The sequence below is a fragment of the Myotis lucifugus genome, unplaced genomic scaffold, assembly GCF_000147115.1.
Source record: "Myotis lucifugus unplaced genomic scaffold, Myoluc2.0 scaffold_13, whole genome shotgun sequence".
In the NCBI taxonomy this organism is placed as follows: domain Eukaryota; kingdom Metazoa; phylum Chordata; class Mammalia; order Chiroptera; family Vespertilionidae; genus Myotis; species Myotis lucifugus.
In genome coordinates, this window is record NW_005871061.1 from 107,806 (window position 1) to 127,421 (window position 19,616).

The window sequence follows — 19,616 nt, forward strand, 5'->3', positions numbered from 1 at the left end:
TGATCCGGCCAAATGAAAGCGGATTGATACCAAGCTGTGCAGAACGCCACTTCTCTCTCTGTCACTGACTTCCGTCCCGCCTACCACGGCTGTTTCCGGTATTGGAATGTGCAGCGGCAGGAATCTGGATATAGAGAAAGCAGCGCTGGATGGAGAGAAGCAGGCTTATGTCAAAGGGTCTACCCCCTTTTAGGAGCTCCCCCCCCAGCAAGCCTACATTCCCCCTCCCCTGTAGTGTTCGCGGGTTTCGGGCGGTGACGTCAGTGAACCGGTGACGTCAGTGACCCAGCTCCCCCCTGACTAGGCGGATGGATACCAAAAGTGTCGTATTTTACACATTCATGCCACCAAAGCGCCCGTATTTACAGGCTCACATCACCAGGTCCTCCGGCCCACGGAAAAGGGCAGGTTGAGGAGGTAAGGTTGGAGAGAGGCTCCAGACTGAGAGGAGGATAAATTCTAACCTATTTCAAAACTGTACGTCCCCTCTTTGAGAGAAGCCCTCCCAGGCACTCATTTTTCTACAGGAAATGGGGCGGGGCGTCTGGCAAGCTGCTCTGGTCTGATTGTTGATCAATATCAAACATCGTAGTCTTGTTTCTCTCCAAAGTCTCTCGCCCTTGTTGCTTACCAAATTTCCTACAGGGAAAGAATCAAGGTAAAGGTGGGATAAGGATATAGGGGAAAAAAATGGAAGAGAGAAGCATATGAATACCAAACTACCCTTGTGTGTACATGTCCCATTCTTACGTTCCGTCTCCCCTCCTGATGCCCACGATATTTTTCACACTTAAATATGTGGGAGCTCGAGCGTGGGCATGAGGACAAATAATTCTGTACTCATGGAAGAGGATTAATACTCAAATATCTTTGTGCCCATACCGCCCCCCCCCCCAATCTCATAGTTTGCTTATCACCTACAATGGAGGATGAAGTAGAACAGAGGTAAGCAACTACTAAAATGAGAACAGATTAAATGCTAAAGTATCCCATTATCCCATTGTGAGCCCCTTCTAGGCCTGACCCACCACAGGTTCTGCACCTAAAGTCAGGTGGGTAGAGGACGTGTCAGGAAAGCAGGCTGAGAGAGGAAAGGCAATTTAAGGCCAGACTCTGGAGGTTCTGGGTGGCCATCCCAAGTTCTTTCACTGTTCAGGGCGCCACAGTGGGAGGAAAGTGGGAGGGAGCTGCCATGGAGGTCAACTATTTTTCTGTTCGTTTATCTGTAGTATTTTGCAAATTGCTTTAAAAATGTTTTAGAAGACTTTAGTGATATAGGGAAAATTCCAAAGAAATGATGCCAAGTGAAAAAATATTCCGTAAAACAATCTTATCCCGATGATGTTATATGGGTATAGAGCAGCTGTGGGCAAACTACGGCCCGCGGGCCGGATCCGGCCCGTTTGAAATGAATAAAACTAAAAAAAAAAAAAAAGACCGTACCCTTTTATGTAATGATGTTTACTTTGAATTTATATTAGTTCACACAAACACTCCATCCATGCTTTTGTTCCGGCCCTCCGGTCCAGTTTAAGAACCCATTGTGGCCCTCGAGTCAAAAAGTTTGCCCACCCCTGGTATAGAGTATGTATAAAGAAAAGCAAAAATCAGCAGTGAAGATTGTGCTCATGATTTGGATTGTGAGGGTTTTCCCCCTTTGGTTTTTATAGTCTTCTGTATTTTCAACATTTCTATAGTAAGTATAGTATATTCATGAAAAATTCAATGCCATTTTTAAAAGAACTCCACTGTAGATTTTTAAAGATTATGACAAAATATAGACAGCATAAAATTTACTTTAATCATTTTAAATTGTACAATGCAGTAGCATTATGTACGTTCGCAATGTTGTATAACCATCATCTAGTTTCACAAATTATTTACAAACCCCATATTATTAAGCACTCGTGCTCATTCTCCCTCCACCCAGACCCTGGCAACCACATATCTGCTTTCTGTCACTGTGGTTTACCTATTCTAGATATTTCATATAAATGGCTTTTTTCACGTAGCAAAGTATTTTCAGGGTTCATCCACATTTTTAGTGTGTGTGTTTTTAATTGTGGAAAAAAATCACATAACATAAACTTACATTTCTAACCATTTTAAAGTGAACAATTCAGTGGTATTTAATACAATCAAATTTTGTACAACCATCATCACGATATAGTTCCAGAACATTTTCATCACCCTAAAAGATCCTATATCCATTAAGATGTCATGTTCCATTTGCATTTTGCTCCTGACCCTGGCACACACTAATCTACTTTATATCTATGGATTTTCATACTTTGAATGTTTCATATAAGTGGAGTCATACATTATATGGTCCTTTGTAACTTATTTCCTTCATTTAGCGTAATGGTTCATACATGTTGCATTAGGCATTCCTTGCAAAATGCCTTTGTGCCAGGTCCCATGCCTGCTTCTGTGGGCCACTAGGTAAAGCACATGACTGAGTCACACTGTCTCTAAAGGCCAATCTCTGAAAGCACTGTGTGCCCATTTTCATTAGAATCTATTGACAAACTGCCCATGTAGTCAAGACTAATGTGTCTGCTAGAGATTGCCAGAGTGAATGGGTGAGCTGGGGATGGAGAACGAAGGGCCTTTCAGTCCTGGACCCATTGCTCATGGTTGGGCACAGGAAGAGATCCAAGACACATAACATAGAATGTGTAACATCACTCTTTATTACGAAAAAGAATAAAACAACAACACAACCACAGTGATCATGAATGGGAAGAATAAACAGAACAAATGACACTTCAGGTGGTTAGGTAACTTTGGCTTCTTGGTCAGCCAGGCCTCCAGGCCCAGTCATGGGTATGGCCTTAGGAAGGAGAAAAGATAAATGATGTGGATGAAGACAAAGATGACATCCAAGAGCTCTTTTTAAGAGATTTGTTTGAAGGCCTCCTCTGGGATCTTGCCCTGGGTCTGGAGAGGAGGAGTCAAGGTGTCAGAAGAGCCAGCTCCCTGAGTTTTATTCCAGGGCACCAGCCTTCATGTTCTTGGCCTCCCCAATGGCCCAAAAACATCTATGTTTAACCCAATTGATGCCCAGACCTCACCTTGAATGTAGCGAAGACCTGAGCAGCTTTGATGTAGTTCCACTCATTGTCCTGAAGGCACCTGGAGTGGGAGAAGATCAGGTGATCTCCATTAGTACCACAGTACAGACACGCTGACCATGCAATGCCACCACGAAACCTATGCCACTAAATCTATGCTGGGACACATGTACCAGAATGAGCACTTTGTGCAAGGAGGAAGAAAGACCTGGTGAAAACCAAAACGTCTGTCACTAGCATTCATTCCCACTAGAATCCAAAACAGAAAAACAGAGATTTTCAAAAGAAAAAGGGAGCTTAATATATATTGATAAAGAAAGATGTTCAAGAAAATAACAAATGTAAATTTTAAAATACAATTTTTCAATCATTTTTAAATTGGTTTATAACGTACATACTGTAGTGTTCATCATTTTAAGGTGAAACATCCACAATTCAGTAATTTTCTAGTATATTCACAAGATTTTGCAATCATCAGAATTCTGAAATCTAACACCAAGGCATTTTTATCGCCATAAATAAAACTCCTTACCCATTAGCAGTCATTCCCTAGTCCCCCATTTCTCCAAACCCTAGTAAACATTAATCTGCTACCTGACTATATGAATTTTCCTATTTGGGCATTTCATGTAAATGGACTTACATAATACATGGTCTTTTGTGTCTTCCTCTTTCACTTAACATAATAGTATCAAGGTTCATCCAAGTTATGACAAGTATCAGAACTTCACTCTATTTTATTATTGAATAATATTCCATTGTATAGATATACCACATTTTATTTATCCTTTACTAAATTGATGGACATTTAGGTTGTTTCCACATTTTGGCTGTTAAGAATAATGCTCCTGTGAGCCTGGACAGCATGGTTCAGTGGTTGAGCATTGATCTCTGAACCAGGTCAGAGTTCTTTTCCCGATCAGGGCACATGCCTGGGTTGTGGGCTCCATCCCCAATGTGGGGCATGCAGGAGGCAGCCAATCCAGGATTCTCTCTCATCATTGATGTTTCTGTCTCTCTCTCCCTCTCCCATCCTCTCTGACATCAATAAAAATATATTTTTAAAAAAGAATGCTGCTGTGAATATTTGCATACAATTTTTGTGTGAACATGTTTTCAATTATCTCGATATATATTCACTAGAGGCCTGGTGCATGAAATTCATGCATGGGTAGTGTCCCTAGGCCTGGCCCGTGATCAGGGCTGATGGGGGCCTTCCAGCTGACAGCCAGGGCCTCCCTTTGTTCCACACCACCCCGATGGTCAGCGCACGTCATAGAGAGCAATAGGTCTCCCAGTTGAACTCCCATAGGAACAATTTGCATATTAGGCGCATACACACACACACACACACACACACACACACACACACACACACATATATATATATATATATATATATATATATATATATGGAATTGCTGAGTCATAGGGTAAATGCATGTTTAACATTTTCAGGAACTGCCAAACTGTTTTCCTTAGTGGCTACAACATTTTCCATTCCCACCAACAAAGTATGAGGGTTCCAATTTTTCCACATTTTTGCCAACATTTATAGCCATCCTAGTATGTGTTAGTTAGTATCTCATTATATTTTTGTTTTGCATTTTGCAAATGACTAATGATGTTAAGTATCTTTTCATTTGCCTTTTGGTCATTGTTTTGGATAAATGTCTATTGCGATCTTTGTTCATTTTAATTGAGTTACTTGCCTTTTAATTTTTGAATTCTAAGAGGTTTTTTATATATATTCTGGATACACATCCCTTATCAGGTATATAATTTGAAAATATTATCTTTGATTGTGTGTATTGTCTTTTCATTTTATTGTTAGTGTCCTTTGATGCAAAAGTTTTAAGTTTTGATGAAGTACAATTGATTTAATTTTTATTTTTTGTTGTGCTTTTAGCATGTCAGAATCTGTTGCTTAATTCAAAATCATAAAGAACTTACCCCAATATTTTCTTCTAAGATTTTTATAGTGTTAGCTATAACTTTTTATTTATATTTGTCTATGGTGTGAGATAAAGGTACAAATTAATTCTTTTGTGAGTGTGTATCCAGTTGTCCCTGAATCAGTTGCTGAAAAGACTACTCATTATTCACTGAATATTTTTGCCACCCTGGTTGAAAATCAATTATCCATAAAAGTGAGGTGTGTGTGTGTGTGTGTGTGTGTGTGTAAATTCTAATTCTATTCCATTGATCTATACTAGTGTGTCTATCCTTACCCAGTAGCACATGGTATTGATTACTGTAGCTTTGTACTGTTTTGAAATAGGGAAGTATGAGTCATCTTTATTCTTTTTGAAGATTATTGTGTCTATTCTGGGTCTACTGCATTTTCCTATGAATTTTAGGATTAACTTATCAGTTGTACAAAGAAACCAGCTAGGATTTTGATATAATTGCATTGAATGTGTATATAAATTTGGGGAGTATTGCCATTTTATATTAATTCTTCTGATCCAGAAACATGGGATATCTTTCTAATTTGGGTCTTTTAAAAATTATTTCAACAATGTTTTGCAAATTTTGTAGTATACATTTTGCATTTTTTGTTAAATTTGTTCCTCAGTATGTTATTTTTAAAAATATATATTTTATTGATTTTTTACAGAGAGGAAGGGAGAGGGATAGAGAGCAAGAAACATCGATGAGAGAGAAACATCGATCAACCGCCTCCTGCACACCTCCTACTGGGGATGTGCCCACAACCAAGGTACATGCCCTTGACCAGAATTGAACCCGGGACCTTTCAGTCTGCAGGCCGATGCTCTATCCACCAAGCCAAACCGGTTAGGGCCTCAGTATGTTATTTTTGATGTTATTGTAAATGAAGACGTTTTCCTTTTTTTTACTCTTTGTTATTGAAAATATTACATATGTCTTTTTCCTCCCATTGACCACCTCTAGCCCGCCCCACGTCTTCACCACCCTATTGACTGTGACCATGGGTAATGCATATATGCATAAAAGTTCTTTGGTTGATCTCTTCCTACTTACCCACCCTCCCCTGCTTTCCCTCTGAGGTTTGACAGTCTGTTTCATGCTTCTAAGTCTCTGGATCTATTTTGTTCTTCAGTTTATTTTGTTCACTAGATTCCACATACTAGTATGAGTGAAATAATATGATACTTATCTTTCTCTGACTGGCTTATTTTATTTAGCATACTATTCCTGTTCCATCCATGCTGTTGCAAATGGTAAAAGTTCTTTCTTTTTTACAGCCCTGTAGTATTCCATTGTGTAAAATGTACCACAATTTTTTTTTATCCACTCATTTGCTGATGGGCACTTGGGCTGTTTTCAAATCTTACCTACTAGAGGCCCGGTGCACAAAATTCATGCACGGAGGAGGGGTGGGTCCCTCAGCCTGGCCTGCGCCCTCTCACAGTCCAGGAGCCCTTGGGGGATGTCCGACTGACGGCTTAGGCCCGCTCCCCCCTGGGCCGTCAGTTGGACAACCTTAGCACTGCTATGGAGGCAGGAGAGGCTCCCACCACTGCCACTGTGCTTGTCAGCCATGAGCCTGGCTGAGCGGCGCTCCCCTTATGGGAGCGCACTGACCACCAGGGGGCAGGTCCTGCATTGAGCATCTGCCCTCTCGTGGTCAGTGTGCATCACAGCAACTGGTCGTTCCGCAGTTTGGTCAATTTGCATATTAGCCTTTTATTATATAGGATTGTAAATTGTGCTGGTATGAACATAGCATGCATATATTCTGACTAGAGGCCCGGTGCACGAAATTTGTGCACGGGGGTGGGGGGGGGCGAGGAGTGTGTGTGTGTCCCTCAGCCCAGCCTGCACCCTCTCCAATCTGGGACCCCTCAAGGGATGTCCGACTGCCTGTTTAGGCCCAATCCCACACTGCCCGTTAAACAGGCAGTCAGACATCCCTTTCACAATCCAGGACTGCTGGCTCCTAACCGCTCGCCTGCCTGATTGCCCCTAACAGCTTCTGCTTGCCGGCCTGATCACCCCCTAACCAATCCCCTGCCAGCCTGATTGACGCCTAACTGCTCCCCTGCCGGCCCAATTGCCCCCAACTGCCCTCCCCTGCTGGCCTGGTCCCTCCTAACTGCCCTCCCCTGCAGGCCTGATCGCCCACAACTGCCCTCCCCTGCCAGCCATCTTGTGGTGGCCATCTTGTGTCCACATGGGGGTGGCCATCTTGTGTGTTGGGGTGATGGCAATTTGCATATTATTCTTTTATTAGATAGGATTGGTGTTTCTGATTTCTTAGGATATAGTCCTAGAAGTGGGTCACTGGATCAAATGGCAGTTCCATTTTAAATTATTTGAGGAAACTGCATACTGTTTTCCACAGTGGCTGCATCAGTCTGCATTCCCACCTTTTCTCCACATCTTGCCAACAGTTGTTGTTTGTTGATTTGTTGATGATAAACATTCTGACAGGTGTGAGGTGATAGCACATTGTCATTTTAATTTGCATCTGTGATTAGTAATTTTGAGTGTTTTTTCATATGTCTCTTTGCCTTCTGTCTGTCTACTTTAGAGAAGTATATATTTAGGTCCTTTGCCCATTTTTTAATTGGATTGTTTTCCTTTTATTAAGTTATATGAATACCCTATATATTTTGGAGATTACCCCCTTCTCATATTGTTTATTACTAGTGTATAGAAATATAATTGATTTTTATGTATTGATCTTCTATCCTGAAATCATGCTGAAATTGTTTATTAATTATAAAATTTTAATGGTTTCCTTAAGATTGTATATATACAAGTTCATGTCACCTGAACAATATATTTTAAAAAATTATTTACATACTAGAGGCCCAGTGCACAAAATTCGTGCGGGGGGGTGGGGGGGGTGGGGAGGGTAGTCCCTTAGCTCAGCCTGCACCCTCTTGCAGTCCGGGAGCCCTCAGGGGATGTCCAACATTCTTAGCACTGCCACGGAGGAGGGAGAAGCCCCTGCCACTGCTGTTGCACTCGCCAGTCATGAGCCCGGTTTCTGGCTGAGCAGAGCTCCTCCTGTGGGATCAGGCTGAAACTGGCTCTCCGACATCCCCCGAGGGGTCCCAGATTGCGAGGGTGCAGGCCAGGGGATCCTACCAGTGCACGATCAGGGCCAGGGAGAGACGTGGGAGGTTGGCCAGCCAGGGAGGGACTTCAGGACTGCTCCAGGGCATATGTGGCCCGTCTCACTCAGCCGGCCTGTCTGGGTCATCTGGCCCGTCTAGCTCATCTGGCCGGACCCCAGCAGCAAGCTAACCTACTGGTCAGAGTGTCTGCCCCTAGTGGTCAGTGCACATCATAGCAAGTGGTTGAGCGGTCTTAGCGTATCATTAGCATATTATGCTTTGATTGGTTGAACGGCCGGCTGGTCAACCAGACACTTAGCATATTAGGCTTTTATTATATAGGATATCAGAATAAAATTAATATACATATTTTATAAGCTCACTTTTTGGAAGCACAACATCCAAATAATTATTTTTACAAATTAACTACAAGTTAGCATTATCCATTCCTTTGTCCTCCCAGCTCTCTCTTATTCCCATAGATTCCCAACACTCACTTCTGAGACCACTGGAGGCTTATCCCAGACTGGATGGAGAAAATCTGCACCATTTCTTGCTGCTCCTGGGAGAGGGTAGATAGGGAGCTGAAGGTGGGTGTAGGTACTGGAATGGAGAATGCACTCTGGGTTTCTTCTGTCCTGGCATTCCCCACAGTCAATATATCATTCACGATGCACATACTGGAAGAAAGATCAGCCCTTAGACTCCCAAAAATGATCCTGCCCCCACTGCCACTCAGAAACAAGTTTCCTTCCATACCCCAAGTGTGCCTGCCCCCCAGATTCCTTGCCTGGTACCTCTGCCTCTCCTACTGAGCTCACCTTTGAAGCGATTGATTTATGATTCTGAGGACCAGTTTCACTCAATTTTTAGATTTAGTACTAATGCATTTACCCCTTACAGCAGCCCAAAGAATGGATCCTCTAATTCCCATTTTCAGAAGGGGATAATGAGTCACTAAGGTCTTATATCTTCACCAAAGTCACTTTAGCTAGCTAGCGAGTATTGAGGTCAGAAAAAGAATATAGTATTCTGATTCCAAAGCCCATAGTCTTAACCACTAACCTATACCTCTCTTTGGGTCTACCTGTTGGCTTTCCACAATACTGAGAAAAGCTCCAGGCTGCACCACCACATTCCTACACCACTGGAATTAGGCTGGGATGGGTGTTCATTCACATGTTGTACCCACAACACAGCACTTACCTGGAATTGCTGCCAGAAGACAAGATGAAGGTCCGGGTGAAGGCACGGACAGAACCTTGAGACTTTCTTTCCACTTCAATAACAACAAAAAAGTAACTCCTCTTAGAGCTGTACATACTTTTCACACAAGCAGCATTCCCCCATCAGGGTCTTAACCTGATACTCTTGCAGCACCCTGATGGGAACCAGACCAGGACAGTGTTTCACTGTGACTCAGGAGGGAGTTTCAAGGACTGAGAAGACAATAGAGATAATCAACTCCCAGTAATAGGACCCCTAACATGTGTCACATCCTCTGACAAACACATGTTCACTTGATTCACTTTTTAAAGCATTCCTAGAAAAGGGTATTACCAGCCCATTTTGCAAATGAGAAAACTGAATGGTTTGATATTGGGTCCTATGTCACAGAGTAAAGAACTGAGATGAAAGCTATAAAACTCTACAGGTTGAGTCTCTAATATCTGAGCTGTGTTGAGATAAAAAGACATGGATGCATGTCAGAACACAATAGGTTTGGGGCAAGGTAGGTGTGGGAGAAAGGTAAGGGAAGGGGAGGGGGAAGGAAAAGAAAGGGGAGGAGAGGGGAAGGAAAGGAAGGGAGCAACCTGGGAAGCGGGGGAAAGTTTGGGAGTAAGTCCAGTTAGGGAAAGGGAGCAGTGGGGGATCTGGGGAGGGAACTCACCTTCCTTGAAAACCCCACTGACAGAAAAACAGAGCATAATTTCCTGAAAGGAGAGAACAGTTATTAGGGCTCTCAGTATCCTTCTAAACCTCCTACCCACCTCTGACTTTCTTGGTCTGCAGGAGAGAGAAAACAGGTGCTCACCGTGTGGGCCCACAGGTCTACCACATAGGAGTTAAGGTCATGCTGAGTTTTGGGGAACACACAGAGGGAGTTCACAATCTCACACTTTGTATGCTTCAGTAGCTGAAACCGCAGGTCTGTGGGGAGGGGGGGAGGAGAAGGGAAGGTTGGGCCCTTGGCTACTATGATTGACTCCTTTACACCCCTTTCCCATGCCGATTTCCTATCATGCAATTACCAGAATCCTTGAGGTTCTTCATATTCCTGTTATCCTTTAAGTACTCGCACAAGTTGCTTCTAGGGGAAAAAAGAGAAACAGGAAGTGGTGGTCCAGACAGGGTAGGTGTTTCCAAGAGATGGTCTATGTCTGCTGGAGAGCAAAACGGCCCAGGATCAGAGTCTGAGCTGTGATACTCACAGGGCTGGGTCTTCGGAGTTGTAGGGAACAGTCAGGGAGAAGCAGGCCTCCTCGTGGTAAGCGCTGAGGAGACTCTCTCGGTCTTCAGAATCATAAATCAAGTAATAGCTGTGGGAGAAAGATGGGAACAAGCTATCTCTCTGATTTGGGCCCACCAAAGGGCCTTGAAAGCTTCTCTTAACTCATGAGCAGACCTGTGCTGTGTAGCCTTTCCTGTCCCTGTCCTCCTTTGCTTCATGATCCCAGGGGTACTTACTGAAGCAGGAATTGAAAGATTAGATTCTTCAGGGTCTCAGGTCCTTTAAAGCTTTCCTGGAATCAAAAGACAACTTCAAACTATGTAGGTAGACAAAGCATCCCTTGTAAAACCCCAGTCGTGCTTGATCTATTCTCACCTTACAGGGTTTTATTATGTCCATATCTACAATGCCAGTTACAGTTGGTGGAGGTAAATCCTGGCCATCCTGAAGAAGGGAAGAGTAAGTTAGCAGTATAGGGAGGTGGTCCTGGGTGATTAAGGGAAAGGATGGACCCAGGAAATGGTGAAGGTCAGAGGTCAAGGGTGAAAAGGACCTGGAAATTCCATGGGCAAGATTCCAGTGGGCATCTGCATCATGAGGTTCTGGAAGTCTCTACTGTTTATGCAACTTTTGTGTGTGTGTGTGTGTGTGTGTGTGTGTGTGTGTGTGTATTTCTCCCTCTTTCTCTTTTCCTCCCTCCTGTCCTTGTTCCCTCTCTCCCTGGCTCTCTTTCTTTCTCTCTGTATGTGTATACAGTTTTGCAGAGATATTCATGTATTTTTTCAGAAGTCCATGTTCCCCCAAATGGATAAGAGTTTGATGCAAACATGTAATCCAGGCAAGACACAAGGGCTTGAGGGCAGGTGTGGAGGTCGTCAATGTAAGTAAGAGATGATGATGACTGTAAGCACTTACCAAGCGTGACAAGTTGGGGAAATATTTCCTGATGGCGCTGTCCAAATGCAAAAATAGAAAAAGTGGTTGACAGTTTAGATTGCAATGCTGTAATTTACTTAAAATATTGATGGAATGAACAGAAATAGGTGTTCTGCCCACGCAGAATCCCCTTTGCCCTCCTCAGCCTCACATTTCAAGGCTTCTGGGTCCATTTCTCTGCTGAGCACTGACCATCTGCCATATGGAATCCCTGAAACACACAGTCTCCTCACCTCTCTTTACACCTTCACATTCATATTACCTCCTTTCCTTCCTGCGCCCCTCACCTTTTCCCTCCTTCCCTCTCTCTCCCTCTCCATCCTCCTGGTTAACTCCGGCCTAGAGGGCCCCGACTCCTTCCCCAGTGCCACAAACCACAGCATTTGGATCCCAGACTCCAGAGCTTCTTCCCCCTCCCTGCCTCCCTTTCTTTCCTCCAGGCCACACTGATGGCTCCAGAGAGAAGAGGGAATGGGGTGGGGGCCCAGGACTCTGCCACCTCACTGGGGGTCCAGCATCCTGCCATGAACAGCACATGCCCCAAGGATGGCCCAGGACTCTGGGGCAAGGGGGTGATGGAGGGAGGGATTAGGAGACAGGGAGTGGAAGGGAGCGGGATGAAGACAGAAAGAGAGTAAAGATAGGAGCAGAGATTAGAAGACATCAAAGTGTAAAGACAAAGGAAAAACAGAAAGAAAATTAAAGGGAAGAGAAAAAAGTTCTGCCCTGGCAGTGGGGGTTGGGTCAGAGAAGAAGAAAAGAGGAAAGGGATATGGCTCCCCTGCAGCAGCTCTTTCCTTCATCTGCCCCTGGCTGGCCCTGGGTCTCCAAGCAGGAATGGAAAGCATGAGTCTGTTAGCCTGTTAGAATGTTGGTTGAGCCTTTGTCACCTGTGGGAGCTCAATGTGAACTGGGCATGGGAAACATACCACCCACGGGATCAGGACAGCTTCCCAGAAGGAGTAAAGGGCCAGGCCCCAGCTCAGCTTAACCTTGGGGATCTGTGGCCCACTCATATAAAAACCACCTTCTCTCCTCATGGCCCCTGTGTATCTTTGTCTGTCTTAGTTGGTTTCTTTTCTGAGGAATCCTACCCATGTCAGGCTACCCAGGGCTCCTCTGAAGGACCAGGCAGGAAGTGTGGAGGAAGGGTTTGTGTCCCTGAGAGGACTTTCTTTCTGTCTTCTCAACCCTCTCTGCCGTCAGCTTTCCACTGCTGCCTCAAGAGGCCCTCCGCTAATTTCTGGCCCTTTAACTAGGGAACTCTGGATTCTCCCAAGGAGAGCCCAGCTCCTGGCATTGGGCCAGAGGAATGGATGCAATGATGGCAGCCCTCTGGGGGCACTGACAACAGCATGGGATGGGAAAGTCCTCATGTTAGTGTGGGATTGTAGAGAAGACCCTTTTGAAGAAGAGGAAATAAGGTTCTTCCAAGAATAGGATAGGGACACTCTATATCATCTAAGAAGCAAGAAGCCCTGTCTGTGCATGAGGCCCTGGGCTAGAAGATCCTTCTTAATGCAGGGGACCAGCATCTGTCTCAAGGCTTGACACCCCTGATTCTTGTGATGAGGGAGAGTCCTGTTTCCTGGAGCACACTCTTGGGAGGGCATGCTAGAGAATGGTGGGTGCAGAGAAGTGGAAACCAACTCCACATGAGGTGATCAGGTCAGAGGAAGGAAAGGAGACTTTAAGCTCAGGTGAGAGACACACACACAATCATATATAATAAAAGGGTAATATGCAAATCGACCAAATGGCAGAACAACCGGTGGAGGGGTGGGGCTGGCAAGCAGGTGGTGCCAGGCCAGCCAAGGTGCATGCCAGCGGACAGAGGGAGGGGACGGCGATCGGGGGGCAGCGGCAACAAGTGGCAGCAGAAGGGCAATTGGGAGGCGGGGTTGGCTGCTTACTGGCATTACACTCCCCTGATCAGCCTGCCCGGTCACCTCCCACAGAGGGAGGCCAGACTGCGGCTTAGACCCACTTCCTGCAGGGACATCCCCTGAGGGCACCCAGACTGCGAGAAGGTGCAGGCTGGGCTGAGGGACTCCCTCCCCCTAAGTGCACGAATTTTTGTGCACTGGGCCTCTAGTGAGAAATAAGAGGGCAGGGCATGTGGTCCTCCCAGAGGACTAGAGGTTCTATATCCTGCAGAGGGACAGAGTCAGGAATAATTTGGTTCTTAGGGGGTGGAGTAAAGATCTCTCCCAGAAAGGGTGACAGTGTTTTCACCAACCTTACGTAAGTGGGCTGGTTTGGGAAGGTATTGCACAAGGGGTTCCCTTGCAGCCACAGCTCTTCGAGCTTCAGCCCTTTTATCTTGTCCAACTCCCTGGCTGACTTTAGCTGAGAAACATGGGGGAAATTGGAAAAGAAATATCAGGAAAAGAGGAACATCTGGGCTCCTGCACCCACAACCCCCCCTCTCTCCCACAGGTACTTTTGCATCCCTCCTGTCATCACTCTGATGACCACTACCACCCATTCTCAACCCAACTTTGACCTGGCTCCCTCTTCTCACCTCATTTTTTGAAAGGTTCAGGGTCTTGATTGTGGGGGCAATCTGTATAATATCAGACAGGCCATCCAGCTGGCACAGTTTGTTCTTACACAAGTTCAAGGACAACAGCTTTGGGGAATAAGAGTTAAGAGTTATTATCTAGGACCTGAGAGACAAATCTGCCCTCTGTTGCATCTGTTCCACCCCCTACCATAACACCAGCACTGGGTCTAAGGCCTCACCTCAGGGATATTCTTTTTGATAGTCTGCAGGATGGCAGTCATGCAGTTTCTTCGATTCAGGATTATAATAATATCATGGCCCAGTAAGTCTTCAGGGAACCAAGAGTAGGGAATCAGAAGGTTGTGAAGGTTCCAGGACCAGCACCTCCCTCATTACCATTTCTAGGTCTCTCTCTCAGGCAGACTCCTCTGTCCTCACCTTCCCTAGAATTACTACTATTAGCTGTACCTGGGTCAAAGCGGAGCTTATGAAGGTCAAGAGCTTTCTGCGAAACATCATATCGTTTGCTTATGGTCAGCTGTAGAGGGAGATGAAGAGAGCTGCTCTGAGGTTATTGTGGTGAAAGGGAAATTGGGGACTGAAGGAGGAAGATGTGGGTCTGAGTGTGGGCACACAACATGCCTTATGTCTACATTACCTTTAGCTGTTCCATTTTTTCTGGCTCCAACTTATTGCACATAGAGTAGGGTACAGCAGAAGTATTAACAAAGATAGGTATCTGCAGGAAGAAGAGGTGGGATAAGCACCCAGAACTCTAATGCCAAAGAAGGTTAGTAGCCTCTGGCCTGTGTTTCTGCTTTGGGACTAGGTACAAAAATATCTTCAACACATACCTTTTGGTTCTCCTCATCAAAAATCTTGTAGTTTATGTCCTTCAATGCAGAGGCAGCACTAGCATCCTGGACAAAGAACTGGGCCAGGTGTTTAACATAGTGGAACTACAGGGATTAAAAGCAACAGCAATAATGTCAGTGGCCTCTGGCCCTAGCTGAGCCATGTCTCTCCCCCTTCCCTGAGCCTCCTCATCTGGCTTCACCATCCCTCTTACATCCACTGGAGTGAAGGGGACACTGCAATGGCTCTGGATTGAATTCATTAGCCATGTCTTGTCATACTTTATCCCATAAGGGACCTAAGGATGAGACAAAGGGGAGGGGTGGGAGAGAGGAGAGACAACATGGAAATAAGGATAGAGAATAGTCCAACACAGTGTTTTATTCTGACCTCCTACCAAACTTTAAAAGACTTTAAAGTAGGGACCATTAACATGATTTCAACGTGTTTTGTTGTTGCTTGCCAGATATGGATTTTCTAATTATCCTTTTTCTCTATTCCAATATTTACCTCCCAAATAATCAAATTTAGATGTTTAAAACAAGCTTCCTTTAATAAGGTCCCAGGGAAGATCCTACCTATTAAAGACCTTACCTGTCCCTCTGATAAAAAAAAACAAACAAAAAACAACAACAACAAAAATAACTTTAGAGAATCAAATGGAGACATCTAATGAGTTGCTCCATCTCCTTGGCAGTAGTTTCTACCTTTGCCTGTAGTCGACCTTCCTTCAGTCACTCTGTTCCCTTTTTATTGCTAATCTGAACCTGACCTTTGGATAATCAAAGATGTTAATTCCTCCTGACCTTAAAAAAGTTCCTAGCATCTCTATATGAGATCAACACAACTCCCCTTGATCTGCCTCTCTTACACATTTCCTACATTTTTTCAGGATACTCACTGTGATCTTGAACCAGTCCCCCAGGTTTCCATCCTGTGTGTTTTCCATTAGTCTTTCTGGAGTTCTATTTTGGTATGCTTTAATCTACTTCACACCAATATTGTTAGGGTGGAAGTCAGAGAGGGTCCTGTAGGGAAGTGTATAGAAGTGAGTGTTCAGAAATGTACAGAAATGCTAAAAAGTTTCCTATATGCTGGGGGCTAATTCCAGCAGGTCATAATAAAGGCAAGAAGTCCTCAAAAGGTTGATGAGCTTCTATATTCAGCAGGGCTGAATCATATTATCTGCTGCTGAAATAGCTGAAAGCATTTCCCCAAACCTGAAAATCTGCATATATTATTGCCTGCTGCCAAACAGCTGAGGGCAGTTCCCCCAACCTGACAATACTTTACTGTTTACCAAACTTTACCTTTGATATGTATATCTGCTTTGCTTTAGGGAAATTTGTTAATAAAAAGCAAGGGGTCCAGAGATTTGGAGAACTTGGTTACTATAGCTAAGTCTTTTCTGGATCCCCCCAAGAATGCCTTCCAAATGTATATTTCATGTCTAGTCTCTTTATTAATTTACTGCAGCCCCTTCTCCAGATTCCCGAACCCTTCTATATGCAGGTAAAGACCCCTGGCACCTATATATGCTCACCTCAATTATAACAGGTCTACAAATGGGATTGTTCAACCATTATTCCGGTTCTATCACTCTTCACTTTTACAGCAAGAAAAGAAAAAGAAGACCAAGGAAAGTGAAAGAGTTGCATAGTCCTAGGTGCTGCTACATGCAAACTAGGCTATCTGAATAGTTACTGTCATAATTGAGGATCCTTCTGGGAACCCCTCATTGCCTTGTTTCCATCATCCTCCTGAAGGTGAAAGGTTGATGCTCATAACTACCATATTCATAATAAAGTTTCCCCAAAATGATGGAAAAATCCCAACCTTTGTTTTTCCTTGAAGAGAACTACTGCTATTATTGTAATTTGAAATTGAGAACAAAAATAAATTTGAAGACACATCAGTGGTCACGTACTGTGTACCACATCTTGGCCTAACATTATTGTAGGGAAGCCACATGTCAACCTGCCTGAGTGGAATAATCACACAAACCCCAGAAAGAAAACTCCTCTATCCCTCTAGATTTGAGAGTCTTACTTGAAAGACGGCATAATCAGGAAAGAAATCTTGAAGTAGGGAGTAACTGTGTGCAACCATTTAGAAAACGAGACAGGATTTATAAAGAACAAAAGTATGAACATACATGGGCTATACACTAGGAAGGCATAAGAATGTTGCCTTCTTTCAGGACTCTCTAATCCATTAACCCTGCCACAACCTGGGAAGCAAACTCATACCTCCCAAATTTAATCAGATACAAAATTGATTTCATGACTAATTAGCAAGTTGTACTTTCTTTTTTAGTATAGTCCAAACTTCAATGTCAGGTGAGACTGATGTAACAGCTTCCTAAACTGTCCCCTTCCCTCCAGCCTTGCTCTCAACAATACTTTGAAATATCCTAAGTAAGCTTTCTTTTTGTTCATCTGGAAAATTCTAACTTCTGCTCTTTTATAACAGCAATCTCAACAATAAACTGGAACCATAGTGTGTATTATAAGTGTGTAGATATTTTTTCTATTTGCTTCTGTTATAGATATATAGTTTGATATGGTCAGAGAACATATTCTGTATGATTTCAATTCTTTATTTTTATTGAAGTTATTGGTGTGACATTGGTTAATAAAATGGTATAGCTTTTAGGTATATACAGTACATTATCTCAAGTCATCTCCTTCTATCACCATTTATCCCTCCTTTACCCTCTGCTACCTCTCCCACCCCCCTTCCCTCTAACAATCACCTTACTGTTGTCTGTGTCTATGAGTCTTTATTTTTTGCTTAATTCCTTCATCCTTCTCACCCAGCCCCCAAGCCCCTCCCCTCTGACAGTTGTCAGTCTGTTCTTTGTATCCATGAGCCTGTCTCCACTCTGTAAGTTTATTTTGTTCATTAGATTCCTCATATAAATGAAATCATATGGTACTTGTCTTTCTCTGACTGGCTTATTTAACTTAGCGTAACAATGTCCAGGTCCATCCATACAGTCACAAAAGGTAAGATTACCTTCTTTTTTTTTATTGCCGAGTAGTATTCCATTGTGCAAATATATCACAGCTTTTTTATCCATTCATCTACTGTTAAAGATTTGGGCTGCTTCCAAATGATGGCTATCCTATCTAATAAAAAGGGAATATGCAAACTGACCGCCATGCCATCACAAAGATGGCAGCCCATGGCGGAGGCAGGATTTCTGTTAACACAAGATGGCTGTGCCCACAGCGGAGGCTGAGTTCCCGTAACAAGCCTTAACAAGCAATCAGCAGTGACCTGAGGCTGCGTGGCGCTGGGCCAGGGCAGAGGACCTGAGGTTGTGCCCCCCCACCTGGTGGGGCTTGATAGGGGACCTCAGGCCATACCCCCTGCCAGGTGGGGCTTGATGGGGGACCTCAAGGTGCACCCCCCACCCTGGTGCTGGGCCAGGGGACCTGAGGCTGCACCCCCCGCCCAGCGGGGCTTGACAGGGGACTTGAGGTTGTGCCCCCCACCCAGTGGGACTTGATGGGGGTCCTCAGGCTGTGCCCTCCACCCCAGTGCTGGGCCGGGGGAACTGAGGCTGCGCCCCCAGCCCGGCACTGGGCCGGGGGATCTCAGGCCACGTCCCCTACCTGGCGGGGCTGATGTGGGACCTCAAGGCGCACTCCCTGCCCCAGCCTGGGCCAGGGGACCTCAGGCCACTCGCCCTACCCTGGTGGGGCTTGACAGAGGACCTCAGGCCATGTCCCTGGCCTGACTTGATGGGGGACCTGAGGCCACGCCCCCCACCCAAGTGCTGGGCTGGGGGGACCTGAGGGTGTGCTGGGGGACCTGAGGCTGTGCCCCAGCCCAGCACTGGCCTGGGGGATCTCAGGTCACGTCCCCCACCTGGTGGGGCTTGACAGGGGACCTCAAGGCACGCCCCCTGCCCTGGCCTGGGCTGGGGGACCTCAGGCCATGCTCCCCACTCCAGCACCAGGCCAGGGGACTTCAGGCTGTGCCCCGGCACAGCGGGGCTTGATGGGGGACCTCAAGGAGTGCCTTCCGCTCTGGTGCCAGGCCAGGGAACCTCAAGCCATGCCCCCCACCCAGCATGCTCAGAGGGACCTGAGGCTGCACCCTCCACCTGGTGGGGCTTGATGGGGAACCTAAGGCTGCACCCCCACTCTGTGGGGCTTGATGGGGACCTGAGGCTGCACCCCCCACCCAGTGGGGCTTGATGAGGGACATGAGGCTGTGCCCCCCACCTGGCAGGGCTTGATGGGGGACCTAAAGCTGCACCCCCCGCCCAGCGCCGGGCCAGGGGACCTGAGGCTGCGCCCCCCCCTGCCCCGCCCAGCAGGGCTTGACAAAGGTGGGGCCAGCCAGGTCTGGATATTGCCCAATGGGGGTGGGGTTGGTTGGGTCTGGGTCTCGCGCGATTTTGAGTTGCCGCATGTAGGTGGGCACTTGACTCTGGGTCGCACGGTGCACCCCAGACTCTGACAGGAGGAAGATTTTCATATACATTTTACTTATTTTCTTTCATCTCTGACACTTCTATTATAGAGAAAGGGCAAATAGCAATATTAAAATATTTCCTCTAATTGATACCCTTTTAATGTGCACGAATTTCATGCACCGGGCCACTAGTTGTAAATAACGCTGCAATGAACATGGGGTGCATATATTCTTTCAAATTAATGTTTTGACATGGGGCTTAATAACTATAAAGTGAAAACCCAAGAAACAAACATTCAGAGCCAGAAATAAGA

The 19,616-nt window shown here is 45.2% G+C and overlaps 1 protein-coding gene across 1 annotated transcript; it reads right to left on the bottom strand.

Moving 5' to 3' along the window:
• Positions 1-2,895: 2,895 nt before the first annotated feature.
• Positions 2,896-16,813, bottom strand: LOC102441576 (nuclear RNA export factor 2-like). Its single transcript, XM_023750447.1, has 20 exons — positions 16,802-16,813; positions 15,776-15,859; positions 15,089-15,172; positions 14,874-14,978; positions 14,678-14,758; positions 14,488-14,557; positions 14,259-14,347; positions 14,038-14,145; positions 13,753-13,862; positions 11,493-11,529; positions 10,953-11,021; positions 10,814-10,869; positions 10,558-10,665; positions 10,378-10,436; positions 10,161-10,276; positions 10,017-10,059; positions 9,332-9,404; positions 8,623-8,805; positions 3,075-3,135; positions 2,896-2,940 (listed from the first exon to the last, which is right to left on the bottom strand). The coding sequence occupies exons 1-20, from the start codon at positions 16,811-16,813 to the stop codon at positions 2,896-2,898; spliced, it is 1,593 nt and encodes a 530-aa protein (XP_023606215.1).
• Between the last annotated feature and the right edge of the window lie 2,803 nt (positions 16,814-19,616).